Source organism: Protobothrops mucrosquamatus, unplaced genomic scaffold, assembly GCF_001527695.2.
Source record: "Protobothrops mucrosquamatus isolate PMUCROS unplaced genomic scaffold, P.Mucros_1.0 scaffold270, whole genome shotgun sequence".
In the NCBI taxonomy this organism is placed as follows: domain Eukaryota; kingdom Metazoa; phylum Chordata; class Lepidosauria; order Squamata; family Viperidae; genus Protobothrops; species Protobothrops mucrosquamatus.
The window spans coordinates 586,433-611,578 of NW_015386615.1; the positions used below are offsets into that span (position 1 = coordinate 586,433).

The 25,146-nt window shown below is 36.8% G+C and overlaps 1 protein-coding gene across 2 annotated transcripts; it reads right to left on the minus strand.

The window, feature by feature from the left end:
• Positions 1 to 1,740: 1,740 nt before the first annotated feature.
• Positions 1,741 to 21,848, minus strand: ENAM (enamelin). Of its 2 annotated transcripts, XM_015814644.1 has the most exons (8): positions 21,803 to 21,848; positions 16,240 to 16,308; positions 16,105 to 16,149; positions 14,956 to 14,997; positions 10,393 to 10,710; positions 8,489 to 8,530; positions 5,325 to 5,366; positions 1,741 to 4,993 (listed from the first exon to the last, which is right to left on the minus strand). In XM_015814644.1, the coding sequence occupies exons 2-8, from the start codon at positions 16,291 to 16,293 to the stop codon at positions 2,423 to 2,425; spliced, it is 3,114 nt and encodes a 1,037-aa protein (XP_015670130.1). In that variant the 5' UTR covers positions 16,294 to 16,308; positions 21,803 to 21,848; the 3' UTR covers positions 1,741 to 2,422. The 2 variants fall into 2 exon arrangements, with proteins under 2 accessions (XP_015670130.1, XP_029139734.1); XM_029283901.1 differs by lacking the exons at positions 16,105 to 16,149; positions 16,240 to 16,308; positions 21,803 to 21,848 and adding an exon at positions 15,871 to 15,881.
• Between the last annotated feature and the right edge of the window lie 3,298 nt (positions 21,849 to 25,146).

Here is a 25,146-nt window from a genome sequence, read left to right on the forward strand (position 1 = left end):
AACAAATGTTATATTTCATTCCCTACTTCTTGCCTCCTGTTGCCCAAGAGAAAATGTTGATATAGCCTGTCCATGATCATACATATCCAGAGCAGCATGGTATTTTTTGTGCATGATTGCACGCACTCTTAAACTTAGCTTGAAACAATAAATTCATCTACCTTTTGAGGTGGGGAGATGTTAGTGCAAATAGAAAAAAAAATAAACATATTCATCATTCTGCAAAAGGATGAAAGGCTTTCCTTGTGAACAAGTGGACCAGAGGCAAAATGGTTGCTGAGCTCAGGCAGGTCTTAGAGAATGATGTGTCTCTCTGGTTTTTATGCTTATACTGTTAACATCAACTTCATCAGGCTATCTTATATGTTAGTTGAAAGGAATAGAACTGAGGAAGAGAATATCGTGTATGCTTGGTGGTTGGTGAACTGATATAAGGAAAACAGCCTAGTTTTAAATACCGAAAAACCAAAGAGATCATTGTCGATTTCAGAAAAGGCAGGCACAGCCACACTTCTCTGTGCATTAATGATTCATCTATGGAGATGGTTACCAGCATCAAATCCCTGGGTGTGCAGCTAACAAGTAGGCTGGCTTGGTCACTCAACAGTGACACTGGTGAAGCGGGCACAGCAGCGCCTTCATTTTCTGCGTTGCATGAGAAAAGCACATCTTCCTTCCCCTACCCTTACCACTTTCTACAGGGGGACGATCGAGAGCATCCTGTCATACAGGATCACAGTCTGGTTTGGAAGCATCACTGCTTCAGACAGGAAGGCGGTGCAGAGAGTGGTGAGGATGGCCGAAAAGATCATTGGCAGTTCTCTCCCTCCCATCCAGGACATAGCACAGAAGCACTGCTTGAGCAGGATCCATAAGATTATCTGGGACTCTACACGTCCTCTTCACGACCTGTTTTTCTTGTTATCTTCTGGGAGGAGGCTTCATGGTATCCATAGAAGAACATCCAGATTCAGCCATAGTTTCATTCCATACAGCATTAACCTTGTGAACTCTCAAGCTTCCTCCTTCCGTTATACATTCAAGATGGGGAATATTTAATATTCATTTGTTATGTATATGTAGGGGTGTGGGTCTATACATATGTTGTATATAGTATGTTTAGGTGTGTGTCATGTATGTGTTTCACTTTGAGAACGGGCAAGTAAATTTCATTTTTGATGTGTGCCGTTGTGCCCACAGTAAAAAAATGACAATAAAGATTGTCTTGTCTTATCTTGTCTTGTCTTGTCTTATTTTTAAATATTCTTTAATTGTCTTCTTAATGGTAGGAAGGATCATCAATGGGTAATCAGTTTTGCATTTTTTCAATTCTTTGCATGTACACTTTGCTTTAAGGTGATGTCTTTAGGATTATATTACATTATCAATAATAAAATAGAGAATACTGGTTCCTTGGAAGATGGTTAGTTAGCTCTGTTCCTGTAAACTCATCTTAAATCCTGCTGTTTTGAACATAAAACTAAAAAGATAACGACAATTTAATTGCCATCTCCTGGTAAAAAGCAGCACAGGCACATGAAAGGAAGAATTCTGCCCATAATGAATGCATTTTAATGTCAAAGAGCTTCAGAAAAGGAGTGAAAGTGCATTTATTTTAACCTAGTCATTTGTGCTCCAGCAAAAAAGAGTACAAAGTGTTATCATGTGCTGCTGTTTTTCTTTCTGGATAAACTGAGAGCAGAAGCACATGGAAAGATTTGCATAGACATAATATTTTGCTTGTAATATTAGCAGATATATTCATCTGAACACAGAGAAGCAGTTTCTGCATGCATACATATATTTACATACAAAATCAGCCATTAATCAAGTTGATTTGAACTTAAGGTGAGATACAGACATAGTGCTGTAGTCATATTTATTTAGTTTTCCTTTTGCGATAGTTGTAAAGAAAAATGAAACACCACAAAACATATACATTGACAGCAGGAAGAGCAGGACAAAAATGTTATGGATAGACTTTATCCATTTGTGAGAAGAAAGGCAAAAGAAAAAGAAGCAACCGGAATAACATGTTAAAAAATTAAAAAAAAAGTCAGATAGAAAGTTGTCTCTTTGGGTTTGATTGGATTAACTCTCTACAACTCCCTATCCCAAACCCAATTTCCTCAAGACTGGCTTAAGTTTGGCACAAGATTGGCTTAAATTGTTGAGTTATAATGTCTAAAAGCAATAATTGCAATAATCCCAGCCATTATTGCTTTTAGACATGTAGCCCAGATAAATCTGGATAGCCCCAAATTGGAGAAATATGATCTATATGTTTCAGCTAATAAACATCCGATCTATTTTGGAACAGCACAGATGTCTGTATTATATTTTACCTACATCTGCACTCTAACATCTGCATACAGGACACTCTGTTTCTGCAAATTCTGTAAAGGAGGTTCTTTTTAATGTATCACTCATGGAGGAGTAAACAATCTGTTGTCCTTTCATTTGGTTGTCCCACCTGTTCTTCTGGAGAAGTGAGTTTTAATTGATCTTCTCCTACATCTTGAGCTAGGACTGTGCTTGTCATTGGTTGGGGTTCAGGCAGCATGATAGGTTTTCCAGGCTGCATTGAATTCTCTGCATAAAAGATATCAGAAGATTGATCCACTAATGGATCTCCAGTACTAAATATATGCTGTTTTAACCAACTTCCAAAGCATGGTGTCCACCCAAACCCTTGTGTTGCACGGTGTTCCTTCCTATCAATTTCACCAATAGCTTCATTTCTTATGCCTTGTGGCTGTGGAAATGTTAAAGTTGCCTTTTCAAACTCTCTCTTGGGCTGATTTACCTCCACAATATGAGCAAGTACAGTATGTCCATCCCCTCTGATACTATTTTTAGAGCAAAGTATACTCTTGGAAGGAAATAATCCAGTTTCATAGATAGTATCATGATCACTTGTTTGGGCTAATAGAGAATTGGAGCATGGAGGACTCTTTCCTAGATCTGCTACTTTTTCCTCAAAGTCACCTGGATTTTCTCTTTGATTAGACTTCAAAGAATTGTTCCAAATATTAGACTGAATGCCAGCTAGGTATGCAGGACGCCTGGCATACAAGGCATGGCTGCCTTCAGGATACGTTGGACTACTTTTTTGTTCCCATGAAACCGCCCTGAATTGAGGTGCAATTCTCAAAGGTGCCAGTATATTTTCATTTGCCCCTAGGGACTCACCTGCACAGCAAAAATAGTTGATAGTAGGTTGGGAGGTAATGGTTTCATGTTCTCTTGGATATCCTCCCGTATTAGGATAATTTCTCCTTCCAGGAGCATTATTACTTGAAATGGGTGCACTGATATGTATGGTTCTCCATGTATCTTCAGTATGTGTTGGGTTTCTTCTGATGTTTGTGGAGTAAGGATTAAAGTAGGATGAAGTTTCTTTGGGAGCAGATGGGTCAGCCACTTTGGGGGCCCATGTATCTCTTTCATCATAAGGTGATCTTCCTTGGAAAAGATTACTAGTTTGTGGTGGAGGGTATGGTCCAGGGTATGGCAGATTCCTCTCTGTGTGTCCATGTGTATTGCTTATATGATATGGAATATGTTCATAATGTTCTGAACCATGCACTGGAGAATGTTCTGGGATCTGTCTGTTCATTTCCTCATATGGCAAATTGCCTCTTCCATTGGCTGGATGTTCTATAGAATATTTGGGATTTATATGGTGCTCACTTGGATTATAGGGAGGATTTTGGTACTGTATATCAGGATCAGCCAAATGTTTTTCATGGGGCCATATATTTTGCCTGGAATATAGTTCATTCTCCTGCTGAATGCTTCCATGATATTCGCTTCTGTGCATTTGATCTGAAGGCAAAAGGGGCGAATAAGAGCCTCTTTGCCCCAGAGGCTCTATTGTAGGCAAGTTCTCTTTGTCATCCCATGCTCTAGGATAAAAGGAAGGAGCTTGCTGGCTGTAAAAATTCTTGTCAGAATAAGTAGCATGTCCCCTTTGATGAAAAGAATCTGGGGAATACACTGAATTATATCCTGGAGGAGCTTCTTTAACCATCTCTAAATCTTTCTGATTCCACATTTGGTTTTGTAAAGATGGAAATTGCTCTCTCTGATGATCTGGATGAATAAAGGACGGTTCCTTCCAATCATTCTTATGGGCTTCTTTTTCAAATGGAATTCCCCTTGTATCCAAAAATGTTTCTTGATGGAATTGACCATTTGACTGTTGTTTTCTAGAAGGATGATACATATCACTGTTTTCTTCTACTTTCTTTAGAGAATGACTTTCTAATGGAGAACTAGGTTGTTTATTACCTCCATATGTTGGAATTTTATTCCACTGAGGTCCTGGACCAGAGCTAGGATCAGCTCTCCAACTTGATGGATTATTTCCAGGATAATGGGATTTCTCTTGTTGCCCAAATGTGTTTGGTCTATTTTTTGCTGTTGGGTGATTACTGTTAATTCTCTGCAGATTAGTTCTGTGAACTGAATTGTCTCTATAAACCCAAGGGTCTGCTGGGTTTTCAGCTTGTATCGATGGATTTCCTCTAGAAACTAAAGTGTTGTGTCTTGTATTACCCATATCTGAGTTGGGTTTATAAATATATGAATCACGTCCCCTGGATTGTTGACTACCTGGAAAAAAATTGTGAAAAACATTGGTATTTGTAGACTTAGGTCTATAATTTGATTGATCAATGCCATTTTGTGCTGCTTCATTTTGTCCTGACATATGACCAGTAGGAGAAGGTGTTGGGATTCCATTTCCATGAACAAAATTGGCCTCATTATTTGTTGTGCTGAGTCCTGAAAGATTAGCATTCCCTCCATGGCTGGCTGGAATGGTTGAATTTGTGTCTGAAGCTGTTGAGTTTGTTGTAGGATCTGATGCTGGATTCTCCTTAGGGGGTTCTTTTTCTTTGGGTTTCTCAAAGTCTTGTTCATACATCTCTTCAGAATAATAAGGAGGCCGATTTCCTAACCCGTGGTAGCCATATCCAAAATACGGTGTCTAAAAATGCAAAGGAGAAAATGAAACAGTATAAAATGTTCATGTCTTAATCAAGTTTTTTTCTGATTGTCCGAAAAGCCAATGATTCTAAACAGATCTTGACTCCTGGGTATAATTATAATGATAAAATAAATATGATTCAATGTGCATCAAACTTAAGCATTAGAACTAGCAAACATTAAACATCGATGTGTGCAACTGATTTTCAAGGTCTCTTTGAAAATCATGGTAGCTCTTCTCAAACTATGCCCCTTGTAGCTCATATATAGATTAGTGCATTTCTTTATTTGTAGCTCATATATAGATTAGTGCATTTAATTGTTTTACTTACCCCTTCTTCATTGCTGACAGGTGGCTGTCCAAATGGCATATGCTAAGGAAATTAATAAATAAGTCAGGAAAGACTGGGCAAATACAAGACAGAAACCTTAAATAGCTATGGAATAATAACTCAATGTTTATCAGTCAAGTATACTTATTTAAGACCTATCAAGAGTCAATCTTGTCTAGTGGTTAAGATAGTAGGCTAGAAATCAGGAGTCCATGAGTTCTAGTCTGACTGTAGGCATGAAAGCCAGCTGGGTGACCTTGGGCCACTCCTCCTCTCTTTCAGCCCAACACACCTCACAGCGTTTTGTTGTGGAGAAAGTAGGAGGAGGAAAGAGTATTAAGTATGTTCAGCACCTTGAGTTACTTATATTAATAATAAAGATGGGATAAAAAAAAAATCAAGATTCCAGTCATTACTTGTTTCCCTCATATTCCTTATCTTATTCTCCCTTGTAACTTTTTTTTTTTAAAAAATATGCCCATGTATCTTCAACCTTTTCTTTGTGTATCGATATTTTGTCATCTGAACATACTAATTCAACATTGGGAAGGGAATTATTTTATAGAGTATGAGTGTGCATAGGTGTGCTATGCAAAGCTGTTCTAGATTCCCTGGTGATGATAGTGGGTGGGACTATTTGAACTACATATGAATTTGTTCTAGAAAGTAGATATATATGATAGCTATTAATCTGCACACTTTAGAGAAAGTATTGTAGAGTGAAATGCATTTTGTCAGGATTTCAGACATTACATTCTCCTCTCATCTCTCAATTTTCTGATCCCTCTTTTCAACAGTCGATAAATATTAGTACTTGGGGGAATTGAGAACATTTTAAAAATATGTTGGCAGGATCTTTACTACTAATTCATACTGGTAGTGCATTGTAGAGTCATCACTGTATGATAAAACCACAATGACGACAGAGTTTATATCACAATGATGGCTGATGGTTCATGTTTGAAGATACTGTAAACCAAAGTTAGAAATCCAGCAATGGAGTAATAAAGTATATTTTATTCTGTTTATTCATTTGTTGAAGTGTTTAGTTGAAATCTTTTCTTCAGTTGCATCACACAACTTTAAGTACTGAAGCATTTCCCTTTATTTCACTGAATTGTTTGACATTTTTAAAATGGAAAATGTAACTAAGGACAAATTTACTATGAGAATTTCTATTAGTGTTTTTTTAGAATTGTTAAGAGTTTGTTTTTCATTAGTTTGCACATTAGGAGAATGTGTGAATAAAAAACTCAATAAAACCATCAACATATTAAAAACAGAATACAAAATTCAGAAGCAACAGTGTTCTTTGCCATTTCCTTAGTTTTTCATAATAAATAAGATGTACATTTAAAGTTTCAGTACTTATTTAGCATAGATCAACAGAATTATGTGGTATGAGTTTTAGTGGAGTTTTCCAGCTTATTTAAGAAATGTTCTACAGAATATTCTTCACATGCAATTTGTCATTGCATTGATAATCACAGTAATAATGGAAAGTTCACCTGATTGGTTAAGAGAAATCTGACTGACTGGCTCTAACAGTAATGATATATAAGTAATTATATATTTATGTCTTCTAGCAGATCACATTAATTAGCTTCTCAGTGAAATATTAAAAATGCTGCAGGGACCACGTATTTTATCAGAGAGAGACTGCATATAAGCTCTGGACTGTTCTCTCCTGTTCATGATTTTGGCTTTATTATTTTGAGAATAAAAATATCTGATTGCCCAGACCAAATTAACTGAAAGTTTGAGCTAAAAGTGGCATGGAACCTTAGTTATTCTGACTTGATCGGTACTGGCATTGTAGGTGAGACTATACAGTTATTGTAGCTGGGCAACAGGAAAAAAATAACAAACTTTTAAAATTTTCCCAAGGCCACCTCTACTATAACTGGTAACAACTTGACACCAAATTGTTATTTGTCACCTAATTTCAGTAGAAAACCAAACCACTGCAATTTAGTGGCATGACGAAAGGGGGATTGTTAAAGAGTTGGCTTGGTTGCTAAAAGAGATGGTTTGATCCTTTATCACAAGAAACAATAAGTCTCAAAACAGAATATTGTCCTCCCTGATAAGACCCAAAATGTTTTGGTTGGAAGCCTCTTGGACCAAAAAGCTAGACTAAAAAAGTGGTCAGATAGCTTTGATATTGTCATAATAATTAAATGTTAGCCATGTTTCACTTGGCAACTCTAAGACTTGTTGACTTGAACTCCCAGAATTCCTCAGCCAGCCAATTTTGGAGACCCCAGCCTTAAGGTGATGTGTCCAGGATTACATCATCAATAAAGACATAGAACATACTGGTTTCTTGAAAGATGGCTAGCTGTGCTCTTTTAAATCGTCAGTGGATAATCAATGTTGCATTTTTTTCAATTCTTTGCATGTACACTTTGCTTTAAATGTCTCTAGGATTATATCATAAATAAAGAAATAGAGAATACTGGTTCCTTAGAAGATTGTTAACTGGGCTCCTGTAAACTTATCTTAAATCCTGCTGGTGTGAATACAAAACTAAAAAAAAATATGACAATTTAATTGCCATCTTCTGCTAAAAAGTATTACAGGCACATGAACGGAACAAAAATTCATCCATGTCGAAAGTATTTTAATGTCAAAGAGCTCCATAAAAGGAGCACCGACGGGGTTTACCTCCTCCTTTTTATCTTCACAGCAATCTTTCAGGGAGGTGGCATTGAAGTGAACTTCATGGCTAAAGGGGAATACAATCTAATCATTCTTCAATTCATAACTGTAACTCATTGGACACTTTCCAAATATATGATCTTCAGTTCCCAGAATACTCTCCCAGATAAGTACTCCGGACTTGAAATCCACACATCTGAAGACTTCAGGTTGGCGAAGGCCACAGTAGTGATTAGTGTTTTGTAAGAATAATGCTGGGTTTAGTTGTATTTTTGCTGGAGAATGCATGGACATGTATGTAATATTTCCAGAACAGAGTTTGAATGGAGGAAGCATTTCTCCACTAAGGTGATAGGTACCACTTACTGATTTTTATATCACCATTTCTGTCTCTACCCCTGTCTCCCCAAGTCATTTTTTTTAACAGATCAAAACCAATAAACTACAAATCTACTGTATAATCAACCGACTTCAGATTTCTACATTAAGAATAATTGACTCACCTGTGGAAAATGCCAAGGTGGTTGCGGATATGGAGGAAAGCCCTGGAAAAGAAAAGGAACCAGTTGTTATGTATTTACAACATAAAAATAATTGCACTATCACTATGTGATGAGTGCAGCACAGTAACCTTTTAAGGCAGCCTTGGGTTAATGAAATGTCTACAAAGTATTTCTGTTCCGGTAGCTTAATTCTAAATAGTATGGGCAGCGCACCAAAGCTACACAATATTTACTTCCAGGCAATAGGTGCCATTTAAGCTGATGGAACTTTGCTCCTGAAAAGACACCAAAATATTGCAGTGTGTGTGATTTACAACATGAGGACTTGAAGTTGAACACATGAATAGTATAGAGACAACTCTATTAGGTTATAACCTGAAAATCCAAATGGAACTAGGTAACTGTGATATTTATTAAGTGAACAAGCCTTGGTAAGACCACACTTGGAATATTGTATCCAGTTTTTGTCACCACAATATAAAAAAGATATTGAGATTCTGGAAAGAGTGCAGAAAAGAGCAACAAAGATGAATAGGGAGCAAAAACATATGAAGAATGGTTGCAGGAATTGGGTATGTCTAGCTTAGTGAAAAGAAGGACTAAGGGTAACCTGATAGCAAGGTGCCGATATTTGAGGGACTGCCACAAAGAAGAGGGTGTCATCCTATTTTCCAAGGCACCAGAAGACAGGAAGCAATGGTTGGAAACTATCCAAAAAGACAAGCAACCTAGAACTAAGGAGAAATTTCCTGATAGTGAGAACAATAAACCTGTGGAATGGCTTGCCTTCAGAAGTTGTGGGTCTCCATCAGTAGAGACCGGACAGCCATTTGTTTGAAATGGTGTAGAGTCTCCTGCTTGAGCATGGGGTTGGATTAGAAGACCTCCAAGGTCCCTTCTAACTCTCTTATTCTGCTATGTCTCTGCAAACTTCCCTTCAATGCATCTTATTTTATTTTTATGCAGCTACTGCATGTACATATTTAATGGAGTTTCCCAGAAAACTAATTAAATAACACAATAAATGTTTAGAAAATAAATAGTGCCAATCAGCTCCAAGATTAAAATAAGTTTGCAGAGTGGTACTTGTTTAGAGCAGCTTAGTGATCTTTTACAAATGTGTGTTTGATTTTTGATCATAAATAAATGTCACATGTATTATCTATTATGCAGCTAAGCCAAACAAAAGATTTGTTGCTTCTTACAAACTAATAAATTTATTTGACATAAGCTTTTGTGGAGTCCATCTGAGAAGATACATGCAGTATTGAGTAAATTCATTATTGAGTAAATATTATATTTTGAGAAACATCTGAGACAGGTTCTTATCACACTATGTGTTTGTGTCTCTGTGTTACATAAACACAGAAATATGTTAATTATGTTTTGGTCAGTATCAGCTGGGTTTGTACACAAAGTAGAACATAAACTTAGTTGACAAATCATGGCTGATAATTTAGCAAACTAAATTAAGCCAAAATCAAATAACCTGATGCAGTTTGGTACAAACTGAACTCAACTAATGAACAGAGAAAACTTTTTCTCCTCTCCTAATCTCTTTCTTGCTCCTCTCTTTCTCCAAATCCTCTACCCCAACCTGGAAACTTTATTTCTCAAGAATAATAATTCTTGGTTTTATTTGATGCCTTCAGGATTCTACAATTACCAGTAGCAATAGCACTTATATACTGCTTCACAGTGCTTTACAGCCCTCTCTAAGCAGTTTACAGAGTCAATGTTTTTCCCTCAACAATCTGGGTCCTCATTTTACTGACCTTGGAAGGATGGAAGGCTGAGTCAACCTTGAGCCGGTGAGAAACGAACTCCTGGCAATGGTAATGCAGAGTTAGCCTGCAATACTAACCACTGCACCACCGTGGATAATCTCAAACCTACTCATTTACCTGAGGCTGTTGCTGTTTTCCCTCCTTAGGATGCTGAAAGGGCACTTGTGGGTAAGTCTGAGATGGGTTGGTTTTTTGTGGCTGTTTTGGCAGAGGTTGTGGCTGCTGATATCTTGGTTGCTGTGGTGGTAACTGTGGCCTTTGATTGGGCTGCTTAGTTCTTGGAATTTGTTGCGGCTTCTGCTGGGGAAGCCTAGAAGCTTGATGTGCTGGTGTTGCTGATGGCGGCCAGAGGAAAAATCTCTGCAGAGGCAATGTAGGCCACTGGGAAAACATCTGTGGGTAACCTGAAGGGTAGCCATAAAAGGAACCCGCAACCTGAAATAGAAGTTTTTTAAAATTAGTGTAGAGTTTCAGCACATAGGAATCAAATGTTTGCTGTTATACCTTGTTGCTCTTCTACTGTAGTTGATTTTTGCAACACTAAGAGATTACAGATACACGTATATGTTTGGCATGGCAAAAACGAACACAGATTTGGGGCTCCTACATATCAGCTTCTATGAGTCAGCGGTGTGTTGCAGCTTTCAAAAAAGCAAATGCCATCCTAGGCTGCATTAACAGAGGGATAGAATCAAGATCACATGAAGTATTAATACTGATTTATAATGCCTTGGTAAGACCATACATGGAATATTGCATCCAGTTTTGGTCACCACGATGTAAAAATGATGTAGAGTCTGTAGAAAGAGTGCAGAAAAGAGCAAGAAAGATTATTAAGATCCTGGAGGATAAAATATATGAAGAACCGTTGCAGGAGTTGGGTATGTCTAGTTTAATGAAAAGAAGGGCTAAGGGTGACATGATAGCAGTGTTCCAATAGCTCAGGGGCTGCCAGAAAGAAGAGGGAGTCAACCTTTCAAAAGCACCTGAAGGCAGGACAAGAAGCAACGGATGGAAACTAATCAAGGAGAGAAACAACCTAGAACCAAGGAGAAATTTCCTTATAGTTAAAACAATTAATCAGTGGAACAACTTGCCTCCAGAAGTTGTGGGTGTTCCAACACTGGAGGTTTGTAAGAAGAGATTGGACAACCATTTGTCTGAAATGTTATCGGGATTTCCTGCTTGAGCAATGTCCTTCATAACTCTGTATATTCTGCTATTCTGTCTGGTTTGACCCACTTTGGAGTCGTTTCTCAACTTCTACTCTTGCATGACATGAACTGACTTTGGAATCCCCTTGAATATCACTGTCCTCTTATTTTGGCTGTGTCTACTCCACTGTTTCAATAACATGCAAATATGGCTGAAACTATTGAGTAAAGTGCTGGTTACAAAACTGTCAGCATACGATGCTGTCACCATCACAATTTGTGAGGAAAGATGGCTTGGTAGCTTTGTACCTTTCTTAGTAACCCTCATATTTCCTGGAATATAGAAAGGAGCTGCAGTTTATTTGTGGATGAAGTGGGGATAAGGAGATTTCTGTTGTTACAGGAGCCATGCCTATTTAGGAGACAGAGTGGTGGCTGAATGCCATTTTTATTTCTTCTCATTTGTTTAGCTGGATGGACCATTGATGGGCTTCTGGTAAGCAAGTTCTCAGCACTTAAAGGTCAACATAACTGAATGTAATCAGAGAGCAGTTTTGATATGTGCCTTGGAGGGTTTAGGGACAAAAATTGGGGTGATCTGTAAATATACTCTTTAACAATAACTATCCAAGAATTTAGATAGTGTCTCAAGATTCTTCTATGCAAAGGCTTCCTGGAGGGGATAACCACAAACTGAGAATATTTGAATTATATCTTTAAAGCACTTTCTAAAATAATTTTAAAAAATGATGCCATTGGCAATGTTTTATTATTTATAATATTTAATCCAATTTATAAGATACCTGATTTTTAAAAACCCTAGGTGGCTAGCAAATGAAAGAAAATTATAAATTAATCCAATTTATAAAACTTGAAAACCTTTTGGCTAGCAAGTTAAAGGTAAAAAACCAAGCATAAAAGAAGAGAACATGGTTGATGAATTTCACAGAAATAACATCACTGATTAATATTTCTATTGTCAACGCTGCTAACATCGGATGTTCTTGCTTTGACAACAGATGGAAATGCAGCCATTTTCTCTGTTGCTTTTAGAATTAGTTGCTGCTGGGAGGGGGAATAGGGATGAGAGTCCAGCTAGTCATAACAATAATAACTTAGTCGTGAGAACCCGAGGACATTGGGCCCAGAGCTGATAGTGTTTTGGCGGGAGAGCTGGGGAAAAAGCCCGTGCTTCAAGCTAATTGGGGAAAGTGATTTATGACTGTTTATTGGAGGAGGAAACTGCACTTTGTTACTTTGTATCCAGGGGAGGGGAATTTAGTTTCTGGGTTCCACTATGTAGTGCCGATACTTTGTTTCTCAAATAAAAGGTAAACAATGCCTCGAAGTTCTTTTGAAGAGTTTCATCTGTCGGAACCATGACATCTATTGCATGAAATTTTCAGTAGATATTGCAACATTTAGACAGGTATGCTTGGATATAATTATAAAAGCACTACATTGCCTGGAAGAAATCTAACATTTTCCAAGGTGGAAAGCACAATTCACACTACAAAATGTGAGTTCTGTTCAGAAGGGAAACATATTTTTTGGAAGAGATGGGTTGTGAGGAAGCCCACGTAACACAGTATGAAATTTTAATCAGTATTCTCAGTAAGGACTCTTAAGTAGATTCCTCCTGAAGCCTACATATACAACAACAACAATAATAACAATAGCAATAATAATAATAATAATAGACAAAGAAGCAACAATGGTGCATTGGAAGATCTGCAAGAAATATCATTTGCCTGTAAGCAAGAACTGGTGGGATCATAAAATAGAGAAAGTCATAGAAAATGATAAAATTAAACTGCTCTGGGACTTCAGAATTCAAACAAACAAGCACCTGCAACATAACATCCCGGACTTAACAATTGTTGATAAGAAAGACAAAAAAGTCTGGATAGTGGATGTGGCAGTGCCTGGAAACAGCAGAATAGACGAGAAAGAACTGGAGAAGATAACAAAATACAAAGACCTACAAATAGGAATAGAGACTGTGGCAAAGGCAAGCAAGGGTAGTACCAATAGTAATAGGCGCCTTGGGTGCAATCCCAAAACAACTGGAGCACCATTTGAACCATTGGCATTGACAAATTTGCCATTAATCAATTGCAAAAGGCAGCCTTACTAGGAACTGCTTCCATCCTGCAACGATATCTGTAATACCATCAAACATCCCAGGTCCTTGGGAAGGACTCGATAGGTAGACAAAAATGCCAAATCCAGTCTGAACATCTGGCTGACTGTGCGATGATTAATAATAATAATAATATTAATAATAATATTAATAATAATAATAATATTAATAATATTAATATTAATAATAATAATAATAATAATAATAATAATAATAATAATAATAATAATAATAATAATAATAATAATAATAATAATGATGATGATGATGTTGGAAAGGACCTTGGAGGTCTTCTAGTCCAACCCCCTGCTCAGGCAGGAATGTTTGAATGCTTTGTACTGGATTTAAAATAGTAAACATGTTACCAGGTTAGAACCAGAATTGATTTTAGGACAGTGGAGGCAGGTAATATCTTAGTGATTAGATGCATATTTTATTATTCAGCAGCAAGTACCAGTACTGCTTAAAACTGATGTAGTGATATTACTGGAGGACATTTAACCTGTATTTTTTCCTAGAAATTTGGATTTATGTTTAGAGTACTTCGTTTAGAGTTTCATCCTCACATTTTGCTGCTCATGGTTGCAAAGACGCCTTTCTAACCATTGTCAGGAGACACATCCTCCCGCTGTACAACATTCACTTGCAGGACCTGCTCTCGAAAACCTAATTAGGATCACAGTTGGTTAGTAGGATTGTGCAATGTAAGTTTAAAAAACATTCTCTGGGACGTTTCTTTAATAAGACTCGGTCAGTGTTAGTGACTCCTGTCCTTTCTGATGTATCCTCTGAATTAAATCCAAAGCATTGAGCAACCCTTTTTGATTAGCACCTGGACGGGAGGCGAAGAAACTTCAAGGTTGTATGTGGGCAGAAAGGTTGATATGGAAGGCAATGGCAAATCACTTTCATATTATTGCAATGAAAACTACAGGGGCATGACCAACTGAGGTTGGCTCAAAGGAGAATTTACGCTGGTACAAGTAGAATGTTATGTCAGATCATATTTCTATGTCTGTCATGCTTCAGAAAAGCTGCTTTATAATTTGGCCTTTATTACACTCCTTTTAAAGCTGAAATATTGTTTTCAGCTACTTTTGTTTATGTTCCTTGCCTCAGAGGATATGAAGAACTGGCATATTCTAGTTTAAAATAAAGTTAAAAGTAAATAAAACCTGATAAGACCAATATCATATTCTTCCTATTTTCATATTGAGTGAGCTAGAAGCTTCTTAGCAGTGATAGATTTCTCTCCAATTCTTACAGTAACTTTTCAGAAAGTAATACATTTACATTTAAATTTCAAGATTCATTTGCATTTACTGCACATTTAATTGTGTGTAAGAATGCTGGTCTTCCAAGAAGAAGAAGAAAAAGACTTACTTGTGGTGAATTTATATAGCCATATGGACCAAACTGCATCATCTGTAAGTAAATACATTTATTATATTGTGTCTTCTGGGTAAATAAGAAAATCGTTCATTAGACTGAACTACTAATGGATGTAATAGATGGGAAGGGAAACCCTCAGGAATACTATCTCCAAGTCTCAGAGAAAAGATGTAAAGAAAATGCAAAAATCAGACCAACGAATAACAGCTGTGATTACAACAGATTTAGTTGATTTTTCCTGTAACTAATATATGAGTCCTTTAACAAATGTTGATTTGATTATATTACCAGCATCTTAGCAAGAGCAATAACGTTTAGACTTATATACTGCTTTGTAGTGCTTTACACCCCTCTCTAAGTGGTTTACAGAGTCAGGATATTGTCCCCCAACAATCTGGATCCTTATTTTACCAACCTCAGAAGGATGGAAGGCTGAGTCAACCTTGAGCCGGTCAGGATCGAACTGCTGGCAGTTGGCAGAATTAGCCTGCATTACTGCATTTTAACCACAGTAACATCTTGCCTCTTATCACTTAATTAAATTCTGAAAGTCCACACATCTTAAAGTTTCCAAATTGGAGAAACACTTCAGGACCATCACCCTCAGGGCTGGGAATAAAATTTATCATTGTCCATTCAAGTCTGCAAGTTCTACAGTATTTCAGAATAGCCCAGTTGGCTCAATGTTGAAAAAACATGAAATCATAACCTTAAATATAACCACCCAGAAATAATCCTAATTCATCCAGGTTTTTCCTCTTAAAGGAAAAGGGTGCTTTCTGAATATATCAAAGTTTTATTTTGGGTTTTAGGTATTTAAAAAGGTGTGTTGGCTCATCCTCAGCTAGATTATTCATATATCTAAATGGGTTTTATTTCTCATGAGTTTTCTCTCCATAATTTTACCTGTGTTAGATAGTGACTTCTGAGTTTTCTGAAGGCAAAATATGTCCTTCACCTTTGTCCTTCCCCTTTGAGTTTCCATACTTTGTGATCTTCAAAGTAGATAGTAACTCTGATCCTCCACAACTGGATTAAGTGATGGGAGAGAAGTTAACCTGCAGGGTTAGGGGTCATTTTTGCTTGAATTAATAAATCTAAGGCCTCCTTTTCAGGGGGAAAATTGGAAAATGTACTTACTTCTTCACTTTTGCTTCCATATCCTGCCCTGCGTGGTTTGCGCAGCTAGAAAGAAGAAAGAGACAGATGGATGACTGAATTATCACAAGGAAAGAATTAAAAAATGAAATGCAATAAGTTGTCTGAAATACTCACCGGACCAGCATAAGATATGCCCACAAGGCATAAATATAGGAGGATTAACTTCATCCTTCAACTTCTCCACTAAGTAGAGATAAAACACAACAAGCAGTCCATTACATACTTATTTTAGCACAGCGGTTTTAGAGATCAAATCAGGAAAGAGTATCTTCACATATTCCTCATGTTATCATGAGAGATGTCAATGGGCTTGAAATGATCACTGGGGAAAAAAAGTTAATTCTTCTCACCAGCGCAAAGCAACCACAGTTGACTTGGTGAACTAGGAAACCAGTTATGTATTTATTGTGAAAAACTAAACTTACCACAGTAAGAAAACCCCAAAGGTTCCTCTGCTATAACTTCTGCTGACACAACACTTGAACTGTAACCTAACAGACCAAGGTATTAACTTGGCGATATCCTATACCACTTCTGGATGTTTCTTAGATAAACTTCAAAACCTTCAAAAGTATTGATTTTTCAGTAGTCCCAGGGCTTTCCAGATGTTTGTATGTATGGATATTTATCTCTTTGACACAAAAACAGACCCTTTTTTTCCCTCTTTTTCCCTAATTGTATCATTGTTGCGGTGACATTACGGTATCAAAGCTATAGGACACAGGTTGTTCTCTTCTTCCTATTTTTTCATGGTAGGTCAATAGAAACTTTGTAGCAAGGAAGAACTAACATTTCATTTCTATAGAAACAGAGTAGCAGTGTTCCTAAAAGGCACAAAAGTCTTCATTTAAAGACTTTTATGGGAAAGAGAAGGGAAAGTATGTGGTGCTCTGAATGGTGATTGGGGTGAGGGTGGGGGTTGAGGAAGCATGCATCATCCAGACTGGATAAAAACAAAAAGTGGGAGATGCAAGGGTTAAACGGAGAATGAGTTTCTAGAGTTGTGGAGAGTTCATTGACTTAATAAGACATTATTATATCAACCACAAAAATCACCTGCTTGTTTTTTTTTAAGAAAAAGAAAAATCAACTGCTGACCAATAGCTGCCCAGAGCAGCAATCAGTCACTGGAGGAAATGGAGCAAGACACTGCAGCCAATCAGACCAAGGAGTGGATGGGTGGGTGGGGCTAATATCAGAATGAAAGAGTCAGAAATCATTCACTCTAAAGGGCTTAGGGAGAGCTTATTTGGTGTCGTAATTAAGGGGTAGGCAACCTTGGCTCTTTTATGACTCGTGGACTTCAACTCCCAGAATTCTTGAGCCAGCATGGGAGTTGAAGTCCATGAGTCATAAAAGAGCCAAGGTTGCCTACCCCTGCACTAGGCTAAAAACTGGGAGACCTGAGTCCTGCCATAGTCACAAAGCCAGCTGAGTGACCTTGGGTTAGTCACTCTCAGTCATAGGATGAAGACAATGGCAAATGCAAACCACTCAGAAGTCTTGCCAAGAAAACTGCAGGGACCAGATGCCACCAGATGCCAACACTGACTCAAAGAGACAAAAAAAAAAAAGGCTCAGGTAAGAAAGTTGCAAATTTTAATCGAATCTGGAAAACACAGCTGGAGAATGAATTTGAAATTGTCTCAGAGTGAAAGTGAAAGGACATTGTTATCCATTCCTGCATTCAGGAAGCAGAGAGTAGCTCCATAGTGGCAAGGGGTCACTTTGCTACAAAGTGTTTTACCTTCTATACAAAGATTTAATCAGGTAGCTTTTTAATACAAAATGCCAGGGAAAGCACAAAGATCATGGCTTCTTTCCAACCCCTTAATAGTAGCTACACTCTGGGTCATGTGACCAGAAGGGAGGCGATGGGAGCTTAACAATGAGGGTGGAGGAAGATTGGGGGAATTTCTCTTCCTCTCCATATGCTGGGGCCTGATCCAATGTTGATTTCCTTATGTTGGCTTGTTCTGCCATACCCCATTTGGTCATATTCATTTTTTTTAGAAGGTTGTCCTGCTGACGGAGACCTGAGTCTCCAACTTTCCAACTTCCTGTTGGTTTGTAAGGAAGGAATTAAAAAGAGTGAAACATAAACACTGCAGAAAGAGAGGCTGCGTACCTAATTTATACGGGACCTATTTGCATAAAATTCAGTTTGCATTTGACCAAGAAATATTTTACCTCTAATATTTGTCTGCCTTTGACAGAGTTATAGCTCATGTAAGAGCGCCAAACAAAAGTAATATGAACTAAACTATAATTAGGGGGATATGGAGTTCCTTTTATTATGGTTGCTTTGAACAAATACCACTTTATGTTGCTACTCATTGTGTTTTTAACCCTAACCTTTACAAGAAACTCAGCACACATGCATGTAACAAGAAACCTGGAATTCTGTATTTTATTCCAATCTCCAACTTCTGCTTGCTCAGTGGAAAAATTGAATGGAAGCTTCTGTGTATCCACCTTAATATATTTGGTTTCCTAGGACTTCTAGTCTGTCATGGACAAATAGAAAAAGGTACTTCCAGGATGATAACATGGGTTTTTCATTCTATTTTCCACAGTGTCCTGCCAGGTACTGAATGTCTATCACAATGAGTACTTAGATATGACAATATAAACCCCAGAAAATAAGCTTTTCCTAATATTAAAATAGAAAATTCCATTCATCTGGAAAATGAACATGGTGGTATAAACTAAGGGTCAGCAAACTATGCCCCATGGGAAAAATCCACCTGTTTTATATGGCTATGAATGGATGGGCAGGTAATAGGCAAAGGGCAGGGCCAAAGATCAGGGAAAGTACAACTTGAGTGGATGTGGCAACCTATCAGCAACCTCCTTACTGGTGTCCAGTACTATCCAATGGCTGCCACACTCGTTAAGACCTGCCAGCTGCACCCGTGGAGATAGAGTAAGATTGAGATCTGGCCCTTTAGAGAAAAAGTTTGCCATTACACTTTGGTTCAATCCAGTTGAGCTGTACTTCAGGAGATCTGATAGTTTACTAGGCTTGGGAATCTATGTCTAAGACTCAATGGATGGATGGATGGATGGATGGATGGATGGATGGATGGATGAATATCCAAAAGTTGAGCAGACCAACCAGAATGCCTCAAGGGAATGGGGAAAAATGGGGCCTAGGAGTTACAGACATTACCCATGAAATCTGCAATTTAGAATGACTAGCAATGAAAAGATATGAGCATACCTGCTAGTGATTCTGTTTTGCAAGTGTTTCCACCTTTACCAAGAGGCTACCACATTACATTAGGCAAGAAGGATCTCTCTAGGGCTAGGTAGCAACAGCAAGAAATTATTGTATTTTCAGTTGGGATATTCAAGGCAACAAAGCTTTTTTTATTGATTCATTATCTCAGTTTATTTAGCTGTCCATCTCAAGTACATGACTCTGGGAAGCTCACAACAATTAAAATTATATAAAAACAATTATAACACACACACATACACACAAACAGTATAGAAACATTATTTCAAAAACCCTATACCCTGAGGTATAAGGTATGCCCATAACAATCGACAAAGCCACTGACCAGGCTGTATGTACATAAGCTCATTATAGATATTATGCATTTTTTTCAGTGGAATTGGAAACATGCCTTGTCCAGAAATGTCCCAATAAGTGGAACAAATTAGTTATGTCAGTTATTTTCAGTATAATTGTAACCATGTACAGTATACATGTTTGCAGTGTAGAAATTATGAGGGGAAATCCCTGTCGTTTCAACTGTGTCATGTTTATAGATACTTCTGTTCCCAAAGTCTATTAGATTATGGCAGCATCTAGTTGAGCTTGGTTGATTTTGAAAAGTTAAGCAGAGTTGGACTTGTCTAATACTTAGGACAGGGGTAGGCAACCTTGGCTCTTTTATGCTTGCTCAGGAATTCTGGGAGTTGAAGTCGAGTCATAAAAGAGCCAAGGTTGCCTACCCCTGACTTAGGACATTACTAAGAAATTCAAAGGTTAGTTGTTAGACTGGAACACCCAAAAAAAACCCATCACTGGACACTTCCCTGTTGTTGCCAAGAGAACCACATTGAGGTCAACTTGAGTCAATCTTTACCTTGAACTCCTCACCATGGAAAAGTCTCTCCCTGAATCCACAGAACTTTCATGGTTGCAAGTTTTAAAGAAAAAGCAAATTAAAAGTGAAGCCTAAACTTTGCCTTATGGTCCGTCTTCCACTTTAACTAAAAAGGATGCCCCCAAAGGTCACAGCAACACTCTACCCCTCTGCCATATTACTAATCACAACAATATGAAATCAGAGCTGCCAGTTCTTTAGTGGGTTTTGGCTTTTATAAAAATCAAGTTCTTCCCAAGAACCTAGGGTGTCATCATGTGTTGACCTAATATATATGCAGATCCAAGCAGTTGGCCTTTTGTAATTGACAGGTGGAAATTTTGTCAAAGGGCAGATTTTCTAAGTGCCATTCAAGATTTTTTGGATGGTACCCAGTTTGTTGATAATCACTAGAACCACCATGAGTGGTTTATGCCATAATTTTCAACTTAAATTTTCAGATCTTGATAGTTGATCTCCTTGATCAAGTATCTTCTTGAGCTTGATCTTCTCCAATTCTTTGTCTTCTTGTCTGCTATCCCTTGGTATTGCCACACATCAATTACCCACACTTATTATTTCATCTGAAAAGTCTAACTATCCTCTTTTAAAGCAAAGATTTCTTCCTGGTATTTCAGTTATAGATCTTCAGTTTATAATTTTTGAAATGATTTATTTAATCATGATTTCTGGAATCAAAATAGATTGTATAGAGATTATAACTAGATTCTGCAGATGTCTTTACACTATGAATCTAGGGAAAGTTGTTTTTCCTACAACATTCAATAATAGCAAAAGTGGGATTTGCTACTATCAAAATTTACAAAGAAAAATGCCACATATATATATTCAAAATAACATGTGAGAAATAATCAATGCCTCATCTGCTGCCTTGTTGCAATTTTCTACTGTCTAAAAATTTCAAGAAGTTTTAAATTTTAAAAATTAGCATTAGATTGCAATTTTCAATGCAAATAGGAAAATCTCATCAGGTAAAACCAAAATCAGTCTCGCTTAGATTAATGAAACTAATGTCTAGTTTTCTTACACTCTTTATCTTACAAATTGACATTGGCCTGGGAATATGTAGTAGGAATTAGCAAAAAACATCAGAGACCATCATTTTTGTCCTGTAACAACAAAAGAAACAGGAAGCCCATACAGCCACCATTCTAATTTCAATATTTGTAACAAATTTGGTAGGACCTGCAACATAGAGTTTATTTGCTATGCTTAAGCTTCATTTGCATACATCACCGATTTACCAGTTATCTACTTGAAGTTAATAAAGTTAATAAACATTTAATTTGTAATCATACTGAAGTAAAATAAATGCCTATATTTTCCTACAAAGTTTAAAAAAAATTCAGTTCTGGTTAGATTATGGTTTAAATTTTTAACTGGAATGCAAAATCCCAAAACATGGGATTGCAAACACATATATTTGCAAGATAATGTTAATGTCTATTCTTGCTGATTAACATTTGCGCCCATCAGAAGAGTAAATGTTTAAGTTAAAAATAAATTATAGAATAATTATAATATAATAAAAATGTAATATAATATAACAATACAATTACCTCTTTAATGTGGGGAAATAATCTTGGGATCCTCAGAGGAGTTGAGGAAAAAAAAAACACAGATAAAAATGAAAAATGAAAGAATTGGCTCTCCATTCTAAAGTCATTGGCAGGACAGCCTTTAAATGTTGTTTTAGAATCTTAGAACCAATCAAGGCTTATAAGACCTTTGACGTCATTCTGAACTCTAGCCTCCCAGCTGATACAGTCCATGCAAGATTTTGGATATGTTATTATAAGAGCTGAGAAACCTCAAAGTCTCTTATTATGTTTAATAACAAGTTGGGAGGGGGAGCTTACACTGCAATCCTTCCTATATATACATCTACTCAAACATCGCTCTACTTCAACCAGGTGGTTTTATTTTTTACTTTTTTTAAAATAGTGTTATAAGTATCAAATGAGGATTCACTAGTTGTTACTGGAGAAACAGACTTTGAGAACTATATTCATACAGGCCCTAGTATCTTGATCGGAAAACTCTCCAATAAGACATAGTAAATGTGTAATACCCTTCCTTAATATGATACCTTCTGGGTGTTTAGACTACAATTTCAGACAGTCCCATCCTGGTCTGGGAATTGTAAGAATTCCAACTTATCTGAAAGGCAACAGAATGGGGAACATGTGAATGAATGAATGAATGAATGAATGAATGAATGAATGAATGAATGAATGAATGACATACATTACATGCCAAGAACATAAAAATTAGTTGTATGTAATGTAATAGTACATGATGATAGTCCTCACTATGAATGATTAAAATACTGAAATTTGAAAAATATATGTAGTATCTATATGTGGCTGTCCTACATACACATTTTATTATATTTCAGTGTACCAGTTTAATTTGGAAATATGGGAGTCAACTACCTTTGGCTAGCCCTACAGAAAGAAAAGAAGACTCAGTGATATCTGTGGATGACTATACTTAAAAGCAATAAATCATGTCTTTTCATGAGACAGATTAGTTTAGCAATCTTGGAGATTCAGACTTCAGAGCTTAGAAGCTTTTGAAATGGAAGAATTTTGATCACATAGATCAACAAGTTAAGAGTATTCCGCACAGGTCTATTTTTAATCATACTTTCCCAGGGAAAATGTTTGCATATAATTCTCTCATGCAGAAAGAAGCAGTTAAGTGTTTACAATTGATATGCATATCTAAAAGGTTAAACTGAAAGGAATAGATCTATCTACTGGGACAGAATTTCAGAAAGACAGTTTTCATATATTACAGAAGAGATTTCATGATATTAATAATGCCTTTCAGCATCTGAAAATGCTTGCCAATTAGATAATTCGAAAAGCTATGGGTTCTTTGATGAATTTTGTCTCTGCATGTCACAACAAAAATTATGGCTTAGCATCAGTACTCGGTACCCTTTAGCAAGTTCTACAGTCCCAAAGAAGCCCATCTCTGGATGAAAATTCATGCTATTTTATAACTTAAAAGATAATTTTTATAAAATGAGGTACTGTTGGCATATGATGACAAAGATAGTCTTGAATGTAGCAATAGCTATAGCACTTAGACTTATATACCGCTTCACAGTGCTTTACAGCCTGCTCTAAGCAGTTTACAGAGTCAGCATATGGCCCCCAACATTCTGGTTCCTCATTTTACTGACCTGAGAAGGATGGAAAGCTGAGTCAACCTTGAGCCGGTCAGGATCGAACTGCCAAGCTTCTGGCAGACGGTAGTAAGCAGAGGTAGTCTGCAATATTGCATTCTAACCACTGTGCCACTGCTGCTCTTGTATCCAGTTACTTCAAGGTTGTGTTGGAAATGTGGGCCATATGAAGATTCATTTTATCATGCCTGGTGGACTTGTAAAAAAGCCAGACAATTTTGGGTTCAAATACACACAACGATACAAAGATTTTTAAAACTGAAAACAGGGTGGGTTTTTTTTTGTTTGAGACTAATGGAAAGTCAATTAGAAAATCTGGAATATTATTTTTAAATGTGATACTGCTGCAAAAGTACTACCGGTAAATGCACAAAAATGGAAAGACTTGGAAATACCCATAATGGAAGAATGGTTGATAAAGATGACAGAATTGGCAGAGGGCAAAACTGAATTGTTTGGTTAGAAAAGGATCAAACTACATTTATTATTGTCTGGAAACCTCTTATGGACATTTTGCTAAAAAAAGAAAAATGAACTTGTAATTTATGGGTATGAAGATTGGAAAGGGTAGAGCAGGGGTAGTCAACCTTGGCTCTTTTATGACTCATGGACTTCAACTCCCAGAATTCCTGAGCCAGCCAGAATTCTGGGAGTTGAAGTCCACGAGTCATAAAAAAAGCCAAGGTTGACTACCCCTGGGGTAGAGTATAGAAAGAAAAAAACTGATGTAACCTTAGAGAAGGTAAAATATAAAGATATACAATCACTGTTAAGAAGATTGCAAGCTGGTTCCACTTTATAATCTTTTCCCTTTTCTTCCCTTTCTATTTATATTTCCTTTTTCTGTTGTTTGTCCTTTTTCTGTCTACCAATAATATATATATTGGTAGACAGAAGCTACCAATATATTTATTATTATTATTTCATATATTGATGTTTGATGTTTCTTAAATTGTTATATGATATTAACTGTTACTAGGTTTGTAAGACACCCAGAGTCACATTTTATGAATTGAGTGCCTATATAAATGTGTTAAATAAATAATTAAATATATATTGTATTTGTTCATTTGTTCTTTTTTTAAAATTTGCACACCACCTTTCAAACTCAGATTTTCCCAAGACAGCATCCAACAATTTAGAACAAATACCTAAAGCATTAGGTAATTATTTCATTGTTGTTTGCTGCCCAGTGTTCCTTTTTGTGAAATGGGTGATGATATAAATTGGCTAAATAAACAAACATAGAATTATACATAGTAATTAAAGCACAGGATGATAAATAACAGTGAAGCAATAAAGCAGCACACGGAGTATTTTGAAAATTTCTCAGATTATCGTATCAAGTGATTAAAATGCCTTAGAGAATACATTTTATTTACTATTGTTACCATAGACTCCATAAAATTACCTTATTATGGGCCAAATATATTATAACTATGTTTGAGTTTTCAGAACAACTTAAAGCCATCAAACAAATGGGGGAAAGAGCTGGACAATTCACTTTTGCTCATAGAAAAGAGGCCATCACAAGTAATATAACTAGCCCTGTCTGTCTTAGAAAACTTGCAGTTGCAGCATAATTCCAATTTATTTTTGAGAACTTCCTGCTGAATCCTCCTTGGTGTAGCTCAAAGAAAAGGTAATGCAAAAGGACCTCTTCTACTCCAGAAAAGCTGTTTGCGATAGTCAAATTTTCCCAGTATG

Coding starts and splice junctions, on each gene's coding strand:
- ENAM (XM_015814644.1), bottom strand. CDS start 16,293: ATGAAGTTAATCCTCCTATATTTATGCCTTGTGGGCATATCTTATGCT. Junction 10,711..14,955: donor GCTATATAAATTCACCACAA/GTAAGTCTTTTT, acceptor CTTCTATTTCAG/GTTGCGGGTTCCTTTTATGG. Junction 4,994..5,324: donor CTGTCAGCAATGAAGAAGGG/GTAAGTAAAACA, acceptor TTGCATTTTTAG/ACACCGTATTTTGGATATGG.